The following is a 21,240-nucleotide window of genomic DNA, read 5'->3' as shown; positions in this document are numbered from 1 at the left end:
ATTTCAAAGAAAAGTTTTTTTTGAAGTCACCCAAAGGAGCAGGTAATACACAAGAATAGTTGTGGAAACTGAACAAATGCATGTATGGATTAAGTGATGCATCAAGGGTTTGGTATTTTCCTGTATGGTCTGAAAACTGGCTTGTCCAGTTAAAAGCAGATTCTGCAATGTTCTATTGGAAGTCTGAAGGGAAATCAGCTGGAATTTTCAGGATACATGTTGATGATTTTCTGTGGGGTGGCACAGAAGAGTTTGAAAGAGAATAATTAATTGGCAGCCAATCGGAGAGTAATTAAAGACAGAATTTAAAATAGGGAGTTAAGCAGCTGGTGTTTTTCAATATCTCGGTCTTGATATCTGACGAAGCAAATCTGATGAATTAACAGGGATATGTAAACAGCATTGAGCTTATTCCCATAACCCGAGAAAGATCGATGAAAAAAGAGGAACTGGTCAATGAAAAAGAAACAGAATTGTTGAGGAGTATGATAGGACAGCTAAATTGGTTATGCACACAGACAAGACTGGATGGAGTTATAATGTCCGAGAGCTACGTATTATGTTGAGGCATACTTCAATACAAGAGATTTTGCAGGCAAATAAAATTTTAAAACAGCTAAAATTAAACGAATGTGCAAGTAAACTCCCAGCACTAGGAGAACCAGAAGACATGAAGTTAGTTGTGTTTGGTGATGCTTCACATGCCAATTTACCAGATGGACATTTGAGCAGTGCTGGATTCATAACATTCTTGGAAGGTGAGGGGGGCGGAAATGATGTCCCTTGGGTTGGGAAGTAAAGAGAATAAAAAGGGTAGTCAAAAGGATCTTACAGGACACTTATGTGCCCATTAATACCTACAAACATGAGAATAATGCAGACTGGGAAGGGCACTCTAGATCCAACTAGACTGTCCAACCTCCACCACAGTGGCTTGGAGTGTTAAGTATGATAATAAGGCTGTGAGCTTCATCAGTATTTCAATTTTCATTGCTGGTTGTGTTTCCTGACAAGAGTTTAATCAAAATAAGGACTTGGGAGTGCTGGGCAGACTTGAAACTGGAAATGTTTCAGATCTGACTTTTAGACCCATTCTCAGGCACCCCCAGTAATTCCGAATCACGCTGGACAATCCTGCAGCTCTGATCGGCACTTCCAACTGCACATGCGCAGAATAAAAATGACAGAATGCCGCTCCACTGCCAAATCCCTCCTGGGCCAAATAATGCTTCCCCCTGGCCTCCATAGGCATTACTGACCCCCTTACCCCCCCCCCCCCCCCCACCCCCTCCACCACCCAGCCCGATTACAGGCCCCTCCCCCCCACTAATCTCAGACAGAGCAGCAGCGGAGTCCCCTTTACCTTCACTGATCTTAGGCAGAGTGGCAGTAGACCCCCTGACCCCCTGCCCCCCCCCCTCCCCCCACACACCCTCAAGCAGAGAGGCTATGGACCCCCCTTTCCCACCCACTGATCTCAGGCAGAGTGGCAGCAAACCCCCCTCCCTCCACTGATCTCAAGCAGAGAGCCGTCGGACGCTTGGCACCTATCTCCTCACTAACAGGAGTGTCTGAATTGAACTTTTGTGGAGCATATCTGTTTCGTATCGATTCTAGATGAGCAAACATGGTGGTAAAGGGGGAAGTGCCGGGAAGGTTGAACGTGCAACCCATTAAATCAATTTAAATGCATGCAAATGCATCTAAATGATGGTCGCGCCCATTTCGGGCGTGGCCCCGATCATAGCCATTTTCGGGCCTCGGTAAAGGGGAAACCAACATGGAGGTGCGTGCGGGTCACGTGACTCACCTCATGCCTGAAACTTTATCAACTTGATGGTAAAGTCGGGCCCCAAGTCTGTCAGCCAGGCTGGCCCCTGGGCAGGGAGCTCATTTGTGATATCACACCAACGCTGTAGAGCTAAAACTCTGAAGGACATGGTCAAATCCTGAATTCCACAAACTCCACAACTTTCTGATTGAACCTCTCCCTCTGAGTCAGCTAAGTGGGACTTCAGTCCAATCTCTCAGCTGAAGTATGCGAGAACTCACCTTCCACGGAACAATCCTGATAACAAATCTCAGCCTGTTTTATGTTGGAGCAAGGAAAAAGATGACATTGGAATGTGGGTGTTAAAAGCTATATTCCAGAAATAATATAATTAAGAACCTCAAAGGTTTGCAGCTAATCACATTGAGAACTCTAGCCCAAAGATAAAATATTAACTGGAAATGACAATTAACATTACGCTGATGCCTGAGTCCCAAAGAGTGATTGATCAGTGGTTTTGTAAGTGCTATTTATTGCTCAGAAACAAGTCAATTAAAAGTATGCCCAGGGTAATAGAACAGCAGTTAATTTGCATTTATTACAGTACTGGATTAAATTTATTTTCAAATATTCTCAACGTTAGAGTAGCTTTCAGCTGTGATTTTCTGTTTTGCGACCCATTCAGTGACTTATTCGGGAATGTTGGCTGCGATTCTCCCATCCCGATCCGCAACGTTTTAAATGTCTTTTACATTTCATTATCGGGAAGTTAGCAGTCCCAATTGACTCCCCCACCCCGCCAGGAGTACTTCATTCCAGTGAGGTTTAGAGAAGCTCCTCACATTCAGGGAACTAGTGAGGGACCTGCCAGAATGAAGGGATGGAAATCGGGCCCCCCAGGGGGGTTGGGTGGTGGTGCCCATGCCAGGATTACCCTGAGCATGGGCACCCTGGCAGTGCTGGCCTGTGCCCCCTGGCACTGCCTAAGGGGCAAAATGCTCATGCCCAGGGGCATCTTGGCACTGCCCACCAGGCATTGCATAGTGCCAAAGGGTGGGGGCCTATTGTGGGCAGGATCTAGGGGTCATCAGTGGGGTATGGGCTCCTGCTGCCACTCTGCATGGTGATCAGTCTGGGATGGAGGGAGGACAGCAACTGGGGTGGGCTAGGGGGATGGGCAGTCCTACAGTAGGGGGTGGGGGGGGGGCTGCCTCCTAGGAGGGTTCTGACCCCGTGGGGGAGGTTAATGGGGACATGATAGCTGCCGGGGTGAGGGGGGTGGGGGTATCGCCACTGCTGGGGGTGGGGGGGGGGTGTTGGGCTGGATATTGGGGTGCTCCGCGGTGGGAGGGGATCAGGGCTGGCCTGGAAATTGTTGTGGGGGCTGCGAATGTTGGGGGAGTTGGAGGGGCAGCACTGCAGGGGGCCCAGGCTGGCCAGCAAACAAGGAGTCTGACAGATCGTGGCCACTGCACAGAGTTCCAGAACTGCCGGACTCTAGCACGAATAGGCACTGCCCTCCCCTGGGTTTTTATTGAGATTCACAATTGGGACCTCTGCAGTGCACAGAGTGGGGAGATTCAAGTGTGAAGTTGAATTGACAAAGCAGTTGGGATCTAGAACAGTTTTCCTGCTAATTCAGTGCTTTTGGGAGAACCACAGCTGTTATTTCTGGTCTTTCCATGATTACGTCTAGTTCCTTTAGTATTTGCCATTTGTAGTGGTGGCAATCTTCTTCATCTTAGGTCTTCCTTCTTCATGCATTGTTTACGGTCTGAGTGACTGGGATCTTAAGTATAATAACCATTTGATTAATCACTCACTCAGCAAAACCTTTGGCAGTTTTGAGCAATGTAACACTGAGGAAAGGCTGAGCAAAAGACAGCATATTGCCTGTATCAAAAAGTACATCAGAGAAACAAATCATGACCATTGAAATCCATTAATATGCCCAAAGGGGGAGATGTTGGCCAAGTGGTGATGCTACTGGACTAGTAATCCAGAGACTTAGGCTAATATGCTGCGGACAGAGGTTCAAATCCCACCTTGGCAGCTGATGGAATTTGAATTTTATTAATAAATCTGGAATATAAAGTTAGTCTCAGTAATGATGACCAAGACTATCATCAATTGTCATAAAAACCCACCTGGTTTGCTAATGTCCTTTAAGAAGGAAATATGCCATTCTTACCTGGTCTGGCCTCCAGACCTACAGCAATGTGGTGACTCTTAAATGCCTTTTGAAATGATTCAGCAAGGGTAGTTCAGGATGACCACAAATGTTGACCTTGCCAATGATGCCTACATCCCATGAAATAATTTTTAAAAATCTAAATAGGACAACGTGGCCAGAGGCCCATTAATAACATACATTTTGAGGTAAAAAATTGGACCCAATTTTACCCATGTTTCAGATATGAAATGGATGCAAAGAGAACGGCATTGTGTGGCACGCTAATTTTGAGATAAATCTGTGACATGGGTCAGTAGTTAGTTGGGAGATAGGAGAAAGATCAGGAATGAAAGGGTTTGGTTTTTAGCAGCATACAATAAATAATATTGTTCAATAATCCATTTTTGGGGCTTCAGCTTTTTCAAATGAACTGGATCAAGGAATAGACAGTCATATATTCAAGCTTACAAATGGAACAAAGTCAAGAGACACAGTAGATTGTGTGGATGCGAGGAGGAAGTACAAAGGGACATAGACAAACTAAGCAAGTAAGCTAATGGTTTAGTAAATGAAATTCAATGTGAGGAAACATGAGGCAATGAATTTTGATTCTGGGAAAGAAAAGTTGAAATATTATCTTAATGACAGTATACTGGGAATTGTAGGGCGGTGTCCACATACATAAATCATTAAAAGCTAGTGTGTTGGTACAAAAAGTAATCATGAAGGCTAATGAAATGTCCTTTACCACAATGTGCTTTTAATTCAAAGGAAATGATGCTTCAATTGTACAGAACCTTGGCCAGGCACCATTTGGAGTGTTGTGTTCAGTTTTGGGTATCAAACTTCAGCATAGATACATTTGCCATGGAAAGGGTATAGCATAAATTCACTTCAATGATACCAAGGCTTCAAAGATTAAAGTATAAGGACAAGTTGCAAAAGATTAGGTGGCATTGTGTGAGCCAGTGTTTAAAACATTAAAGCCATTTGATAGGGTAAATGCAAATTAATTCTGGCTTCTGTTTGGAGAAACCTGGCTAACCATTATCCTAAAATTAGAGCTCAGCTACCTAGAATCAAAATCAGGACATACTACTTTACATAAAGGTTGGCCAATCAACCTAACATGCACATCTTAGGAGTGCGGGAGGAAACCAGACCACCCAGAGGAAACACACATAGACATGGGGAGAACATGAAACCTCCATATTATCACCCAAGATCTGAATCACCCAGATCTCTGGCATTGTGAGGCAGCACTGCTAACCACTGTGCCACTCTGACACCTGTAGCTGATTTGCTACCATCTATTCTATGGCTTTAGGTTAAAGTTAAAAATATCCTCAATATGTCTTCCACGTTTTTTGAGTTTTTCCTCTTTTCTATTTGGTTATTTTCCACTTTCACTATTTATTAATTATACAGTGCAAAATATGTCTCTTCAATTTCAGATTTCTTTCCAACTGCATTTGAAGATAAACTATTTTCTCCAATCCTATTTAACTGAACACCTTATCCAAAAATCTCTCAAAGGTAATGCTACAGAATAATAATGTTTACAGCATAGATGGAGGTTATTAGCTCAACATGTCTGTGCTAACTCTTTACTGTGAAAAGCTGAAATTAATCCTATCGCACTGCTTTCTCTCCACAGCCCTACAATGCTCTCTGCGACACATGTTTATAAAATATTCCTTTCAAGATGCAATGGTCTCTGATTCAGATGTTCTTTGTAATAATGTATTCCATGCTCCAGCAGCGTTCTGTGTAAATGGATTCTCATAGTTTCTCTCTTCAATCATTAGGAAATAATCTAAAATTGATGATTCATCTTTACTGATGCCCCCAACCAAAGGAAAGTCTTTCTTCGTTCACTCTATCAAAGCCTTACATAATTTTTTAAAAATCCTCTCTAAATTTCCTTTTAAATCCTCTATGCTCCGGAGAAATCTGAACATTTCGAGCTTCTTCTCGTAACTCTGGGGTTCTATGCTTGGCACTAACATGTTGAATATATGACGTAAGGTGAATATGGCTTTAATGTCCTTTTTCTAGTGAGGCATCAAAACTGCACAGAGTATTCTGTTGGCTAACTGGTGTTTTGTCTAAACATGCTATCACTGCTTTGTTCCTTTTAAATATTATTATTTTAATATTTAATTGCACGGTGGTATAGCGGTTAGCACTACTGCCTTACATCGTCAGGGAGCCGGGTTCGATTCCAGCCTTGGGTGACTGTCTGTGTGGAGTTTGCGCACTCCCCATGTCTGTGTGGGTTTCCTCTGGGTGCTCCGGTTTCCTCCCACAATCCAAAGATGTGCAGGTTAAGTGGATTGCCATGCTTAATTTCCCCTTACAGTCCCAAGTTGTGTAGATTAGGGGGATTAGATGGGTGAGGGCATGGGGCGAGGGTGGGCCTGGGTAAGATGCTCTGTTAGAGAGTCAGTGCAGAGTTGATGGGCTGAATGGCTTCCTTCTGCACTGTAGGATTCAATGATTTTATGAATGGGATTCAATGCTCGTATTTATAGAACCCAAAATCAAATGGAATCTACAACACAGAAACATGCCACTTGGCTGGCACTCCATAGAAACCTCTTTCCACCCTTGTTACCTGTTCTTATCCTGTCCCCAAAGTCCTTCTGTTCTCTCTTTCCTCAGGTACACATCAACCATAACTACTTCAGCCACATTTTGTAGTCATGAGTTCCACATTCTCATCATTGAATCATTGAAGGCAGGAAGGAAATGGTGCACCTTCTTTGGAGCATGGCCCATACGCATCAGGAGCACTAGGCCCCCCAAACTCCCCTCACCCCTCCTCAGGATGTGCACCCTCCATTGTGCCTCCCCTTCAACTTCCAGAACTGGATCTCCACACCTCCAGAGGGATCCTAATGGTTCTCTGTCCAAAAAACCCTAACCCATCTGAGTCTGGCACCCATGATATTTCTCCCTGGCAACTCCTTTGTAATCACAGCAACAGGTGCCATTTGCTTTTAGTACTGCTGGAACCACACTGCTTGTCATGATCAGATTGGTTAGCAGCTCCCAAGGATAGAATTCCTGTCCCTGAGGGGCAGAAGTCCCACTCTCACCTCATTAAGGCTGCCCCTTGTGTATTATCATTGCTAGTTAGCCTTTTTCTTTTGAAGCTGGACAGCTTAGATCAACTTTTCCAACAGGGGGACTTCCCCCTCCCCTGCCCCCACCACACCCCACCCACCACCCCCCCCCCCCCCCCCCCCCCCCCCCCCCCCACACATAAAAGCCAACCCCATATCTTTGTCCCAAATTCCTTAATATGTTTGACTAAAAAAAAAGTACCAATCTCTGATTTTAACTTTTACAATTAACAATTGACCGAGTATATCCTTGCGTTATCACTCACCCCAAATTCTGGCCCATCATGAAAAACAAGTTGTAAAAATTATTTGCTTGGTCGTACAGCATTTGATCTTGCACTCATCAGGATGTTTTCACAAGAATAACAATTCATACTGCATGAGAAAAGAATGTTGACTGGTTGGCGAGTGGACACTGATCAGTAGAGGCATTAAATGCCAATCTCTGGTTTAAATTCAAACCAAGGAAATCAACTCTGGTCAAGGCGTTGCCTTGGGGAATGAATCAGGGAAGGGAATGGCTTTTCCCCTGCTTTTGGTTAATTAAAAAGGTATCATATGCACCTTTGCACTGTCCTTTGCAGACAACAGGAGCATGTGGCTCTGTTGACAAAGGCACTGCACCTTTATCAGCAAAACAAAAACTTGGAGGACAGCGATTGCCTGGTCCATTCCCCATAGCAAAGCCCTAGCCAATCAGTATCAACTTGGTCTGGTTTGAATTTAAACAAACACTTGGCACTTAACTATTCCCTGATGCAGTTTCCATGGTAATGCCTCTGGCACTCAGAGTCCACTTGCTAAACAATTAGCATTTTCTTCTCATGCAGTATAAGTTGTTGTTCCCTTTACAATTTGTATTCTTGTACATCTGTCCTGATGAGTGAAAAACAAAAATCTTCGACAGCATGTCTCTTTTCTCAGCAATTCAAAAATTGTTTAAGGAAATATGGTTTGAAAAATTTAGCAATGAATCATACCTGAGACACTTAACAACAATTCTCAAATGTCAAAGTATTTTACCAGCAATAGCCATGTTGTTCAACAATAGTAATTATTCAGACTTTCTTTGAAGAACAGTTACAATTGAAGAGGAAAAGATAACCTTTTCCGGGGTTTCTAACAGCAATATGAGAACAAAAAGAGATGGTTTGCGTTGTGTCAACCGAATTCACTGATTGCTGGTTCTGGGCGTTGGCAGGAGGTGGGGACGGGATGATGAATTCCTCAGCATAGCCTGAGGAAGGAGCTGTGAACGGCAAACCATATATTTGCAGGATCTCTGGGCTAAGTGGCACTTGTGGTGAACTCTGACGTTGCAGTCAGTTTGAGAGGTTTTATGACAGTGAATGTTGGCAGCCCTCCATCAAAAACATTGCAAACTCAGGACTATTCTTCTCTTAGGCGGTTTGCTCCAATTATGGATCTTGGCTTTTCTTTTTCCTCTGAAACTTATTTTTTTTTATTAAATGCGACTGTTTGAATTATTTTTAGTAAGAAATTGTTTCAATTGATATATTTGTTTTACGCTCAGTCATGAATTTATTTTATATCACTGGAACCAAACAACTCATGTATTGATTTTGTTCTGACGTTCCAGATTGAAATCATCCATCATTCCTAGATTAATATTTTAAACTTAATTATGAACTCAGACAAAATAATCAGCCATGGAGCTCAGGTCAGGTCATACCTGTCACATTTAATATGTGGAAATAATTTAAGTATGTTATTCAGTTGCGTTAATTCATAAAGAGCAAATCTGTATTACTATATCAATATACCAAAGCTACTCAAAACTTGCAATATCCAAGACAGTTTCAGGTCGTTAAGATAGAAACAGTTTGTGGTCCTACCTCGGAGATCGTGAGTTGGCCAAGATCCGAGGGGACAAGCCTGGCAGGTATACTCATCAAAGACAAACTCGTTTTCCTTACACGGGGTACATGTCCAGCAGCAGCTGACTTCGCCTTTCCGAATCACCTATTCAGATTGACACATTGACAGGTTAAAAGAAAATGAACACTCTCTCAGATTGCTTTGTTAACTAAACATTTTCGCAGCGTTCCGATGACTTACTTATCACTAAGATCCATTCCGAAACTGTCATTTGCAGTGTTGCGAGGATTTGTTTGTAATGTTGCAGTGTCCAAACAGTAACTTGTGCCACATGCTATAAAATTTATAGGATTAAAGTACTGAAATTTGGAACTCATTTAACTGCAATATTATAGTACCACCTTAGCTACCAAGCAATTATCACAGTAATATTAGATATTGTGGTTTTATCAATCTTAACATAAATGTAGAACCTGCATAAACACACACAACATAGCTGCTAACAAGCAGCTGCAAGCAAACACTCTGCTTTCATATTAGAATCACAGAATCATAGAAATCTACAGTGCAGGTGTATTTTCATGAACTAATGAAGTCACTGTAAGAACATCCAGCAATGAATTACCATGCAGCAATGTTTCAGAGAAGAACAAATCTGCTTTTGATGGTGTTTTTGATGGTGTTGGCTGAGGTAGAAATGCTAGCCATTACCTACAGAATTCTTTCTTCTTTGCAAAATGCAGTAGATCTTTTACAACCACCAGAATATACAAACCAGAATTCTGTTTGATATGTCATCCCCTAACAACACAGATTTGCCTCAGTATTGTACCGAAGTGGCAGACTAGATCGTGCGCAACCTTGTAATAGGGCTTAATCCATAATCATCTGACTAGGAGATGACAGTAATATGGTGTTTGTGCGCATCAATTATTGAAGGTGGCAGGACAGGTTGTGAGCATGGTTACAAAAGTCTGGGGATTAGCTGAGTAACTGAGTAGGGTTATGGGGGTAGGGCCTGGGTGGAATTGTGGTCAGTGCAGACTTGATGGGCTAAATGGCCTCCTCCTGCACTGTGGAGATTCTATGATTCTAAAAGCATATAGCATCTAAGGCTTTATTAGGGCATCACCAGCTACTTGTGTGGCATGAATGTTACAGGCCACTTGTCAGCCCAAGCATGAATATTGCCCAGGTCTTGCTGCTTTTGGACATCAACTGCTTCTTCATCTGAGAAGTCACGAATGATACTGAACATTGTGCAGTCATCAGCAAGCATCACCACTTCTGACCTTATGATGGAGAATTCTTCTAGTTATCCTCTCATTCCTCTGCCAGTTATTTTAAATATATGACTTCTGCTTACTAACACATTAGTCAGAGGAAATAGATACTCCCTAATTGCATACCTGTATTGGTGCCCTCTTAATCTGTCCTGCTCTAAGGAGAACAAGGGCAGCTTCTTCAAACTCTTAAACAATGGGTGGCACAGTGGTTAACTCTGCTGTCTCACAGCACTAGGTTCCTGGCTTGGCTCACTGTCTGTGTAGAGTGTGCACATTCTCTCCATGTCTGTGAGGGTTTCCTCTGGGTGCTCCGGTTTCCTTCCACATCCAAAGATGTGCAGATTAGGTGGATTGGCATGTTAAATTGCCCTTAGTGTCAGGGGGATTAGCTAGGGTAAATGAATAGGGTTATGGGGATAGGGCTTGGTGCAGACTCCATGGGCCGAATACAGTCTGTAGGACTCTGTGATTCTAGATTCTCCACATCTTTCATCACTGGTAAATCTCCTCTATACCCTTCCCAAGATCTTGACATCCTGTTTATAAAGTGAATGCACATATTAAGCTTGATTAAATATGCCTCCCTTTATTTCTGAAGAAAAATGCTCATCAAGATGCGAGAACCAGCAAAACAGCACCCCATCCAGGATTCAATATAACACTGAAAAAATCTCTTGCATTGTATCTAAGGATATAACATAACCATTTTTATTTTTATTCTTCCCTTGCATTTTGTGGTTATGTTTCTTCCTCTCTTTAAATTTCATCGAACATTTCTCCAATCTATGGTTGCTGAGATGCTTGGTTAAACTTGGTTTTCTGTTGGAGTTGCTCCAGAAACAGTCATTTGTTGGTAGAATAACTCAAACTGACTTGCCCTCTAACTTACCTCTCCTCCCTCCGATCAAACACTTGCTGAACAAGTTTGAAATGAAAACTCATTATGTGTTTAATCAGGGCTGTGAATCAGCAGGAGACCACTGCATGACCCTGCAGAAGGATACACAATCACCGTCCCCCCCACCCCCCCACCACCACCCCTGTCAAGCCTAACAAATTGTTGTTTATTGTTTTGAATTTGACAAGCTCAGTGCTGTTGGACACATCCATATCTGGAAGGCAATCTGCAGCAAAAGCAGATCAGACGAGACTGAAGCTCAAAACTGAATTATCAGCCTCAAAACAGCAGAGACAAATGAAGCCATAAAAGCTGTAAGGTTCCATAACATTACTAATGACAGCTTACTGATAGCGTTGGCACAGTATGGTGCAAGCTACTGAGGCATGGCAATTTGCAAATTTTATTTATGTCTCTCTAGTTGATCAGTCTGTGACAGTCCTCCTTAGACTTCTTGATGTTCCAATGCTACATCACTATAATCCATTGGATAAGGTTTATATCAAACCACACACTGCCAGTCTGTTCTGCATGGAGATCATGGGCCAGATTTTAACCCAACCTGACAATTAAAGTCACAAACATTAACTTAACAACACTCTCCCATTGGAAACTCACTGACCATAATTTTTACTGAGGGGCTGACTCAGGTTGGAAAAACAGTTGCTTGGAAGAAGCAAGTGCCTCATGAACAAATCGGTAAGGGTCCAATGATTTCAGTCTGACACCAATGCCACTTGGCTAACAAAGTTGTTCCAATACAGCTACAACACTGGCATCTACTACAGACTAAGGAACATTTCCCAGGCATGTCTGACCCAAAATCAGAATTAATCCAACTCGATCAATGCCAACCCATCAGGCTACTCTTAATCATCAGCAAAGTGATGGAAGGTGTGGTTGACAGCATTATCAAGTGGTACTTACTCAGCAATAACCTGCTCACTGATGCTCCTTCTGGGTTTCAAAGTTCCTGACCTCATTAGCAGCTTGGTCCAAACATGGACACTCAAGATGAATTTCAGGATTGAGGTGAGACAGGCTGTTCCCTGACATCAAGGCTGCATTTGACTGTGTGTGGCACCAAGAAGCACTAGAAACATTGAAGTCAACGGAACCAAGGGAAAATGCTTCATACGTTGGAGTTATTGTTAAATAAAGGAAAATGGATGTACTTATTGGAGGTCAATCATGTCAATCCCAGCACATTGCATCTCAGTTTCTAAGGCTAGTGCCCAAAGTCCAATGTTCCAGCTGTTACAACAATGATTTTCCCTCCATCACAAGGTCATATATAGCAATGTTCACCAATGAGTATACAGTGATCAGTATTGTACATCACTCCTCAGATACTGGTCAGTCTGTGTCAAAAAACAGCAAGCTTTGCTTGGTTCAGGTTTGGCTAATAAGTAGCAAGTAACATTCATGCCTAAGAAGTGCCAGACAATGAAAGTTTTCAATAGGAGAGAATCTAAACATCTCCCCATGAAATTCAGTGGCATTGCTATTGCTGAACCTCCCACTATTGACATCCTAGGGGTACCATCATCAGAAAATTGAACTGAACTTGATGGATAAACACAGGAAACTGTGTGTTATTTGGGCACTTCAACAAATGGAATTCTCTATTAACTGGAATTTGTGATGTTCCCTGAATATGAGTCATCACTTTATCAACCGAAGCATATCTGGAGTTATTTGGAACCTGAAGCAGTATATTGTTTCACCCTGTCCTCCCCCCAACTTCCCTCAAGCCTGTCCAGCATCTACAAGGCCCAAGCATGATGGAATATCCTTCACTTGCCTGGATGAGTGTAGCTGCAACAACACTGAAGAAGCTTGACACCATCCAGAAAAAGAGCAATCTGCTCGATTAGCAATCCATCCACACATTAAACATTCATTTTCTCAACCACTGACACACAGTGGCAACAGTCTGTGGTACCTACAAATTGCATTGCTGCAATTTGCCAAGTGTCCTTCAATAGCACCTTCCAAACCCATGAACTCTATCACCTTGAAGGACGTCACTTGATTTCATCTTAACAGCACTGTGGGCATACCTCAATCAGATGGACTGCAGTGGTTCAAGAAGATGCACCAGCACCTTCTCAAGGGCAACCAGGGATGGGCAACAAATGCTGACCCAGCCAGTGAAACTCACATCTCAAAAAAGAATTATAAATAAATCTGGAAGCTGAATTTAAAAAAACACTCAATTATTAGCTAGACTTTGGCTTTGTTGCCATTGTAACTAATACATTTCCTTGGCAGTACTTATGAGGTTCAAGTTTACTACTTTCTGATTTTTCTCCTTAGCCACCGTGACTAAGCATTCACTGCTTATTGTGTTTGTTTTGTTTCAATTCTTTGGATGGAATCAAAGTTGGAGGGAGAGCTGCAGCTGGAAAAATCTAGGAGAAGTGGCAGACTGAACCATTGAGAAGAAAGACTCTTTCTAAGCTGCTACAGGGCACGCCTGCTGCATCTCCCAATTCACAGCTACATCAGGTTATCAAAACCAACATTAGCAGAGTGAACAGTTCACATTATTCAAACCACTAAATTCAAAATTGGGCAGTCCTTTAAATCGGGCAAATAGCTTGAACCAATTATGTTTAACATTCTCTGCTGTTGTGATAATAATTCAATCCAGCAGTTAGATATAGCTAATTCAATCAGTGATTTGCAATGGATCATTGGTCTTTGTTCATCATTTACCACCCCACACAAATTTCAATGGGATTTTGGTTCTCCTGCTGCTACTATTGCCTCAGTGTCTGCTGATCGATTCTATTCAGCACCAAATATTATAGAATTTCTGTTGAATCACAAATTGAGATTTAATGCTTGGGAATTTGGTTCAGGGAAAATGTTGGTGTTGCTCTTTGCCTTCTATATTTGCAGTGTTTAATATTGCAGGTGGCTTTGGGACATCTTTCCCACTGTCCAGACTGGCAGGATCCCGTGTCAGATTTTGCACCTGGAAGCTCATTCATTATGACCTGGCAGGTTCCCCCTCTGAATCACCTGATAGAGTAGCAGCTGATTCGGCTGGCTGCAGTCAGCGAGCAGGTTCAAAGGTTCAAGCACCATATGTAAATACCATGCCAGCACACGCATAACACTCTCTTCAGCCCACCTGTCCTCACAAGACCATACAGATGTCCAGAACCTGAAAAGGAGTCTGTACCTTAATTCAACCATATTCCCCGAACCCACCACCTGTGAGGTGTCCATGCCCCACCTAGACCTCAACTTCATCTGGAGTCTTCTTGCATCCACTCCCAATAAACAATGTGGTTTCCCGTTGACCCCCTTGTTTTTAAACATTTCATGGGGTCTTGCGGGTGGCCAGCTTGCCTCCACTTGGTCTTCCCTTTGCCTTCCATTGTTCATCATCCTCATTCACCCCTTTCCATCTCTGCCTGCCGTTGTGCCCTTTTGCCCTTCCACATCGCCTCCCTGCCTTTACATGGCCCTCCTTCCATATTGCTTCCTTTTTTTGTCACCCTCTCTTCTTGCACCCCATCCCCATTTGCACATCAGACTATTGGAGTGCAGTGTTTATGAGACCCACACACAGTGCTGTCCATAAAGACCAGCTGAAGGCATGAACTGAAGGGCACTGGCCTCAAAGTCTCAAGCAAAATGAGTTACACCTTGCGCACATCTTTTTCAAATGGGTTTAATGCCAGAGTGATTTCCCGCTGGTCAGACACAAGATTGGAAGGCCTGACAAGATCTTTGTGATTGGCTGTTATAATGAAATGCAAATTAATGCAAATAGTATTCACTCACCAGGTAGTGGGAGATCAAACCCACCACTGGAGGATTGTAAACTCTTTTAATGCTGGTAGGTTTCTTAATTTCAGCTCCCACTGGATTCTCCACTCCTGCTGCCATCAAATCTATCGCAGGCAGGGTGGGAGACTCTCACACAATGTTTCAAGCTCTGAAGAAGAGTCAGACGCACTTGAAGTTTTAACGCAGCTTCTCTCTCTGCAGGTGCTGCAAGACCTGCTGAGTGTTTCGCTCATTATCTGACTTTATTTCAGGTTTCCAGCAACCACATTATTTTGATTTTATTTTGGGAACTGAATATTTCATGGTACTTGATATTTTGAAAAGACAAAATTGATCAAAAGATAGAATTGAAGAGCATATGATGGTTGGAAGCTGTGGAAGGTAGGTGCTGAGGAAGTAAGAGGTGGAAATGTTAGGCTGATAACAAAGGATGATAGGAGGACACATATTGAGAAATGATCTTGGTTCAGAAGAATAGGAAGTAGAGTGAGTATGGAAGAGTTAAGAAATAACAAAGGTCAGAAAAGAGAGATGGGAATATTTTATAAATCCCCTAATAATAGAGTAGTAATCAAAAAAATAGGAGTTTGTAACAAAGGCAAGGGAATAATTCTGGAGAATGATAATCTTTCCAGAGATGAGACAAATCAAGTAATTTGAAGGACAAGGTCATGGAATATATTCAAAATGGTTTGCTGGAGCATTACATCATGGATCCAGGTTTTGTGCAATGAGACAATGTTAATTAGTAATTCCATAGGAAAAGAACCTTTGGGAAAGAGTGATCATAATGTGACCTTCATATTGCGTTTGGGAATGATGTATATAAGTCTGATTGTGGGATATTTATCTTAAATAAAGCTAATTACAGAGGTATAGGGATAAATAGAGTAAGGTAGTATTGGAAGTTAGTTTGAAAGATATGACGGTAAGTGAGCAATAGTCAACATTTAAACAAATACTTCCTAATTCTCAACAAATTGATATTCCATTGAAAAATAACAAGCACGTAGGAAAAGAGATCCATCCATTACTGACTTAAGAAGTAAAATATTAATTTAAAGGAAGAGAATTATAATATTGCCAAGAAGAATAGTGGGACTGGGGATTGGGAGAGCTTTAGATATTAATAAAGGATGACCCAAAAGCTGATAAAACAGAATTTAAGAGCAAATTGATCAGGAATATGGAAAATGGATTGTAAGAGCTTCTACAAGGGTAGAAAAAGGAAGATGATACTTAACATAAGTGTTTATCCCTTAGAGACTGAGAGAAAAGAAATTAAAATGGGAAATGGGGAAATGGTATTGACATTTATAAATATTTTGTATCTATCTTCATGTTAGCAGACATAAAAAACATATCACAGGAATCAAAGGTTTAATAGGAGGGAGGAATTTTAAGTAATAGCTATTAATAAAGGAAAAGTACTGGAGAAATTAATGAAACTAAAAACTATGAACCTGATTGCATATATACTAGAATTTTAAGAAGGGTGTTTGCAGAGGTTATAGATGTGCTAGTTGTGATTTTCCAAAATTCCCTGGATTCATTCCCATGGATTTGAAAGCAGCAGCTATAACACCAGTATTCGAGTGGGAGGGGAACAGGGAACCACTGCCAAATAACCTCACATCAGTTGGGAAAATGCTATACTCCATTCTGAAAGGAGTAGAGAAGTACTAACAGGACACTTAAAAAATCATAAAAACCCTACAGTATAGAAGGAGGCCATTTGGCCCATCGAGTCTGCACCGACAACAATTTCACCCAGGCCCCGTTGCCACAACTCCTCATATTTACCCCACTAATTCATCTAACTTACGCATCCTGGGATGCTAAGGGGCAATTTAGCATGGCCAATGCACCTAACTCACACATCTTTGGACTGTGTGAGGAAACTGGAGCACCTGGAGGAAACCCATGCAGACATGGGGAGAATGTGCAAATTCCTCACAGACAGTAACCCAAGCCAGGAATTGAACCCAGGTCCTTGGAGCTGTGAGGCAGCAGTGCTAACCATTGTGCCACTGTGCTGCCCCATTACAAAACTGTTACAATAGGCAGAATTAACATGAGTTAATGAAAATTGTGTTTGAAAAATCTACGTTATCTTGAGGAGGCTCTAGACACAGTAGGCAAAGGGGAACAAGTGGATGAAGTATATTTGGATTTTTAAAAGACGTTCAATAAGGTGCCACACCAAAGGTTGATGCATATGATAAGAGTTTATTAAGTTGGTTAATATATTAGCACGGATAAAGGATTGGTTAAAAAACAGAAAACACAGCTGGGATTAACGATAATGTTCAAGTTGCCAGGTTGTTAATAGTGGGGTGTCAGAAGGATCATTGCTGGACTTCAATTACTTGTAATCTAGTGTCATGGTGTCACAGTGGTTAGCACTGCTGCCTCACAGCCCCAGGGACCTGGATTCGATTCCCAGCTTGGGCCACACGACAGATCAGCCATGATCTTATTGAATGGCGGGGCAGGCTCGAAGGGCCAGATGGCCTACTCCTGGTCCTATTTCTTATGTTCTTATGTTCTTATGAATATGCATGTTCTCCCCATGTCTGTGTGGATTTCCTCTGGGTGCTCCGGTTTTCTCTCACAGTCCAAAGATGCGCTATTTAGGTGCTTTGGCTATGCTAAATTCTCCCTCAGCATACCCAAACAGACGCCAGAGTGTGGTGACTAGGGGAATTTCACAATAACTTCATTGCAGTGTTAATATAAGCCTACTTGTGACGCTTATAAATTAATGTTAAGCTTCAAACTTAAACAATAACTGTAATGAGATGACCATGTATAACTTATCCAAGTTTGTTGATGATACACAGAAGTGTGGGACAGTAAGCTGTGAGGAGGCCACAAAGAGGTGAAACTATTGTTAAGAAAGTGGTAGATGGAGGGTGTGGGAAAACATGAGATTATTCACTTTGGTTGAATACTTTGTTGAAAAAAATTGAATATTTTTTAAATGGCAGGTATTAAATGCTGATATTCCAAAGTTTTTGGATGTCCTTGTGTAAGAAGGACAGGAAGTCAGTACACAGGCTTTAGTATGCAATGAGAAAAACAAATCATTGCAAGAAGGTTGGACATTCCTACCTATGTTGTTTAAAGAGATTGTCATAGTTAAGGATTAATGCCTGTTGGCTGATCCTGCAATAATACAATGGGTGGTATTGAGAGTTCTATAAAATTGTTAAAATCAATAAGGAATTACATGGCAAATGCTGACAGCTGTTGTCCTGGTTTTAAGGCTTTGCACAAACCAAACACGGGTTATAGTATTAGTGAGCATTCCCCTCAGAATGCAGCATGGTTTGGAGAATGTAGAAGCCAAGTAAAGCAAGACCAATTGTTGGAAGAGGAAGAAGCAGGAGAGCAGAAAGAGCTCTCAGCAGGAAGTTATATCTGCCTAGGGTACTGAGGGAACAATTCTTCAACCTGAAACTCAGTGAGGGAATATGTATGAGCCGTCTACCCTCCAATCTGCTGCCTGCTGCAGCCACAAGTGTAACTTCTACTGAGTGACGTCAGTTTTCCCAATGGCTATGAAGATGAGGGTGACCATGATTGTTTTTAGTATCTGGCATGTTCCAGGCTGTATATTTTTACAACATCTCACACTTTGCTGTCTCATATTGCATTACAGAGGTCACTGTTGTTATCTATTCAAAGGCGTTTGGTTACATTTCATTCACTCTTGTCAAAGAACTGCAGGCAGGTTGAGCAAGCACCTATACAATGCAGGGTGTTACTGACTGACTGCACGTGGCTTTGCAAATATCACATGTAACTTTTTTTATACTTTTATGGATGTGAAGATCTTGCCAAAGTCAGCATTTATTGCTCATCCCTAATTGCCCTTGAGAAAGTAATGGTGGACTTCCTTCTTGAACTGTTGCAGTTCATGTTGTATACCTACATTTCTCTGAGGGAGTTCCATGATTTTGACTTGGTGACAGTGAAGGAATGATGGTATTGTTCTCAGTCAGACTGCTGTATTTTTGTGAGGGGAAGTTGTAGATGATGATGTTCCTATTGTCACTGTCTTTCTATGTGTTAGGGATCAATGGTTTGAAAGGTGCTGTTGAAGGAATCTTGTTCAACTGCCATATGATGCAGCTATGTACATTGGTAGTTGAGGGAGTGCATGCTTAATGTGGATGGAGTACTAATAAAGTGGGCTGCTTTATCTTAGATGGTGTTGAGCTACTTGAGTGTTGTTAGAGCTGCATTCATCCAGGCGAGCAGAGACTACTCAATCACACTCCTGACTTTGACTTAAGGATGGTGGACAGGTTTTTGGGAAGTCCAAAGGTGAGTTATTCACTGCAGGATTTCAAGCCTCTGACCTGCTCTCAATGCCATTTTTATGGTTAGCCCCATTGCATTTCTTGTCAACGGTATCCACCAGGACGTTGATAGTGGGAGATTCAGTGATGGTAATGCCATTGAAATTCAAAGATCATTAGATCCTGTCCTGTTGGAAATCTGGTACTTGTGTAGTGTGAACCTTACCTGCCCAAGCCTGAGTGCTGACCAGGTTTTGGTTCATGTGGACATGGTCTGCCTCATTGTCTGAGGAATCAACGCGCATTATTGAACACGGTGCAATAATCAGTGAACATCCCCACTTTTGACCATATGATGAAGGGCAGTTTATTGATGAAGCAGTTGAAGGTGGTTGAGTTCAGGGGACTACCCTGAGGGAGTTACTGCGTAATGTCCTGAGCCTGAGGTGATTGGTCTCCAATACTACGACCATCTTCCTTTGTGCTTGGTATGACTCCAATCAACAGAGAGTTTTCCCCCGAATCCCTATTCAATTGTGCTAGGGCTCCTTGATTCCTCAAATAATTCATTGTTGTCAAGATAATCTTGAGGTATATTGATATAACACAACAGAGGGGGACTCCTCTCCTTGAAAGCCCAGAATGACCAAATGCAGAGAAAACTGCAGGTATTTTCCTAGTATCCTAGCAATAGGCATGATGGCTTCATTCTGTGGCAGTTTGGTATATCAGACTTATTTAAGCCACCATGATAAACTGAAGAGTGGCTGGTTATCAGTCAATGTGGCTATCAGCTGATGGTGTGGTTCATGACTCTGGTGCACAATGCATGTGCTTGTGGGCATCTTACATAAAACAAAAGTCATGCTGCCTTAGGACATTGACAGAGCAGATTATTAGCTAACTAAAACAACACTGTTGCTGCCTCGACCTCTCTGGATGACCCCTGCAGATATGAAGATGTATGGTAGTCTACTCCATGTTGCTAAACCTCAGCATCATGCGGTAACAGACCTCGCAACCAACTGTACAGCAAACAGCTGGGGAGTAAGAGGAAAAGGTGGAGAAAAAAAAGAAGAAAACACAAAGGAGAAGAAAAGAAAAGGCAAAGGAGCATGAGGAGGAAGAGAGGAAGCATCCAACACTTCCCCCTTCTTCAACATTTCCCACAAACGTCCAACCTTTACTGCCTAGAACAGCAATGGCAGCAGGTGCAAAGGACTAGTACCAAACACTATCCTCCATTTTGAATTTCTTTCCTCCAAGTGTCAGATTATAGGGGCGATTTGCCCAGCGCGCTACATGACTTTGGTAGTGCATCGGGCCAGGAGACTCAAGCGGAGGTCATTTAGTAGGTTTCCCGCTGGGCGCCACAGCCTCGCGAGTCTCTGGGCACCAGATTTCTGGAGCCATCAGCTTTGCAATAAAAATTGGTGCAAAGCTGTATAATTAGCTTAAATGAGAATTTGCATCTAGTCTCTCCCCCTCTGCCAGGAATGCTTCACTCGGAGCTGATGACTGGACCCCACTGGAGTGAAGGGAGACCAGGGAGGCTCACCAGGAGGTTGGGGTGAGGAACCACCTTGGCAGTGCTAGCCTGGTCCCTAGCACGAGTCAGAGGGTAAATTGGCAATAGTCAGAGATCATCTTGGCACTGCCCACTGGGCATTGGGCAGTGCCAAGGGGGTTGGGCCAGTGGAGGCACACCAGGGGAAGATCAGTGGCGTTGGAGAGATCCCACTGCCACTCTGCACTCTGGGATTGCAGGTAGCAGGAGGGAGTCCAGCAGTCAGGGCTGGCCAGCGGGGTGGTGCCGGCCTGCCAGCTTGCGGGGGGGGGGTTGAGATTTTAGAGGGACCGTGATCAGGGCTGGCCTGTGGGGTGGGGAAGGGTTGGGGCTGCCAATGGCAAAGATGGGGTAGTGGGGGTGGGGGGGGGGTGCAGATCAGGACCTCCAGGGTAAAACATAGAACATAGAACAGTACAGCACTGTACAGGCCCTTCGGCCCTAGGTGTTGTGCTGAGCTATGT

General features: G+C 42.7%; 1 protein-coding gene across 2 annotated transcripts in view; it reads right to left on the bottom strand.

The window, feature by feature from the left end:
• The window catches only part of grm5b (glutamate receptor, metabotropic 5b), a 510,019-nt gene that overhangs the window by 99,864 nt on the left and 388,915 nt on the right, over positions 1 to 21,240 (bottom strand). For both annotated transcript variants that reach the window (XM_080197019.1, XM_080197020.1), the window contains exon 7: positions 8,929 to 9,055. In XM_080197019.1, coding sequence (XP_080053145.1) covers positions 8,929 to 9,055 — 127 coding nt within the window. The remainder of the gene's footprint in view (positions 1 to 8,928; positions 9,056 to 21,240) is intronic.

This window comes from Carcharhinus amblyrhynchos, chromosome 10, assembly GCF_965287045.1.
Source record: "Carcharhinus amblyrhynchos chromosome 10, sCarAmb.v2.hapA, whole genome shotgun sequence".
Classification (NCBI taxonomy): Eukaryota; Metazoa; Chordata; class Chondrichthyes; order Carcharhiniformes; family Carcharhinidae; genus Carcharhinus; species Carcharhinus amblyrhynchos.
This window is presented reverse-complemented; position numbering and strand designations above follow the sequence as displayed.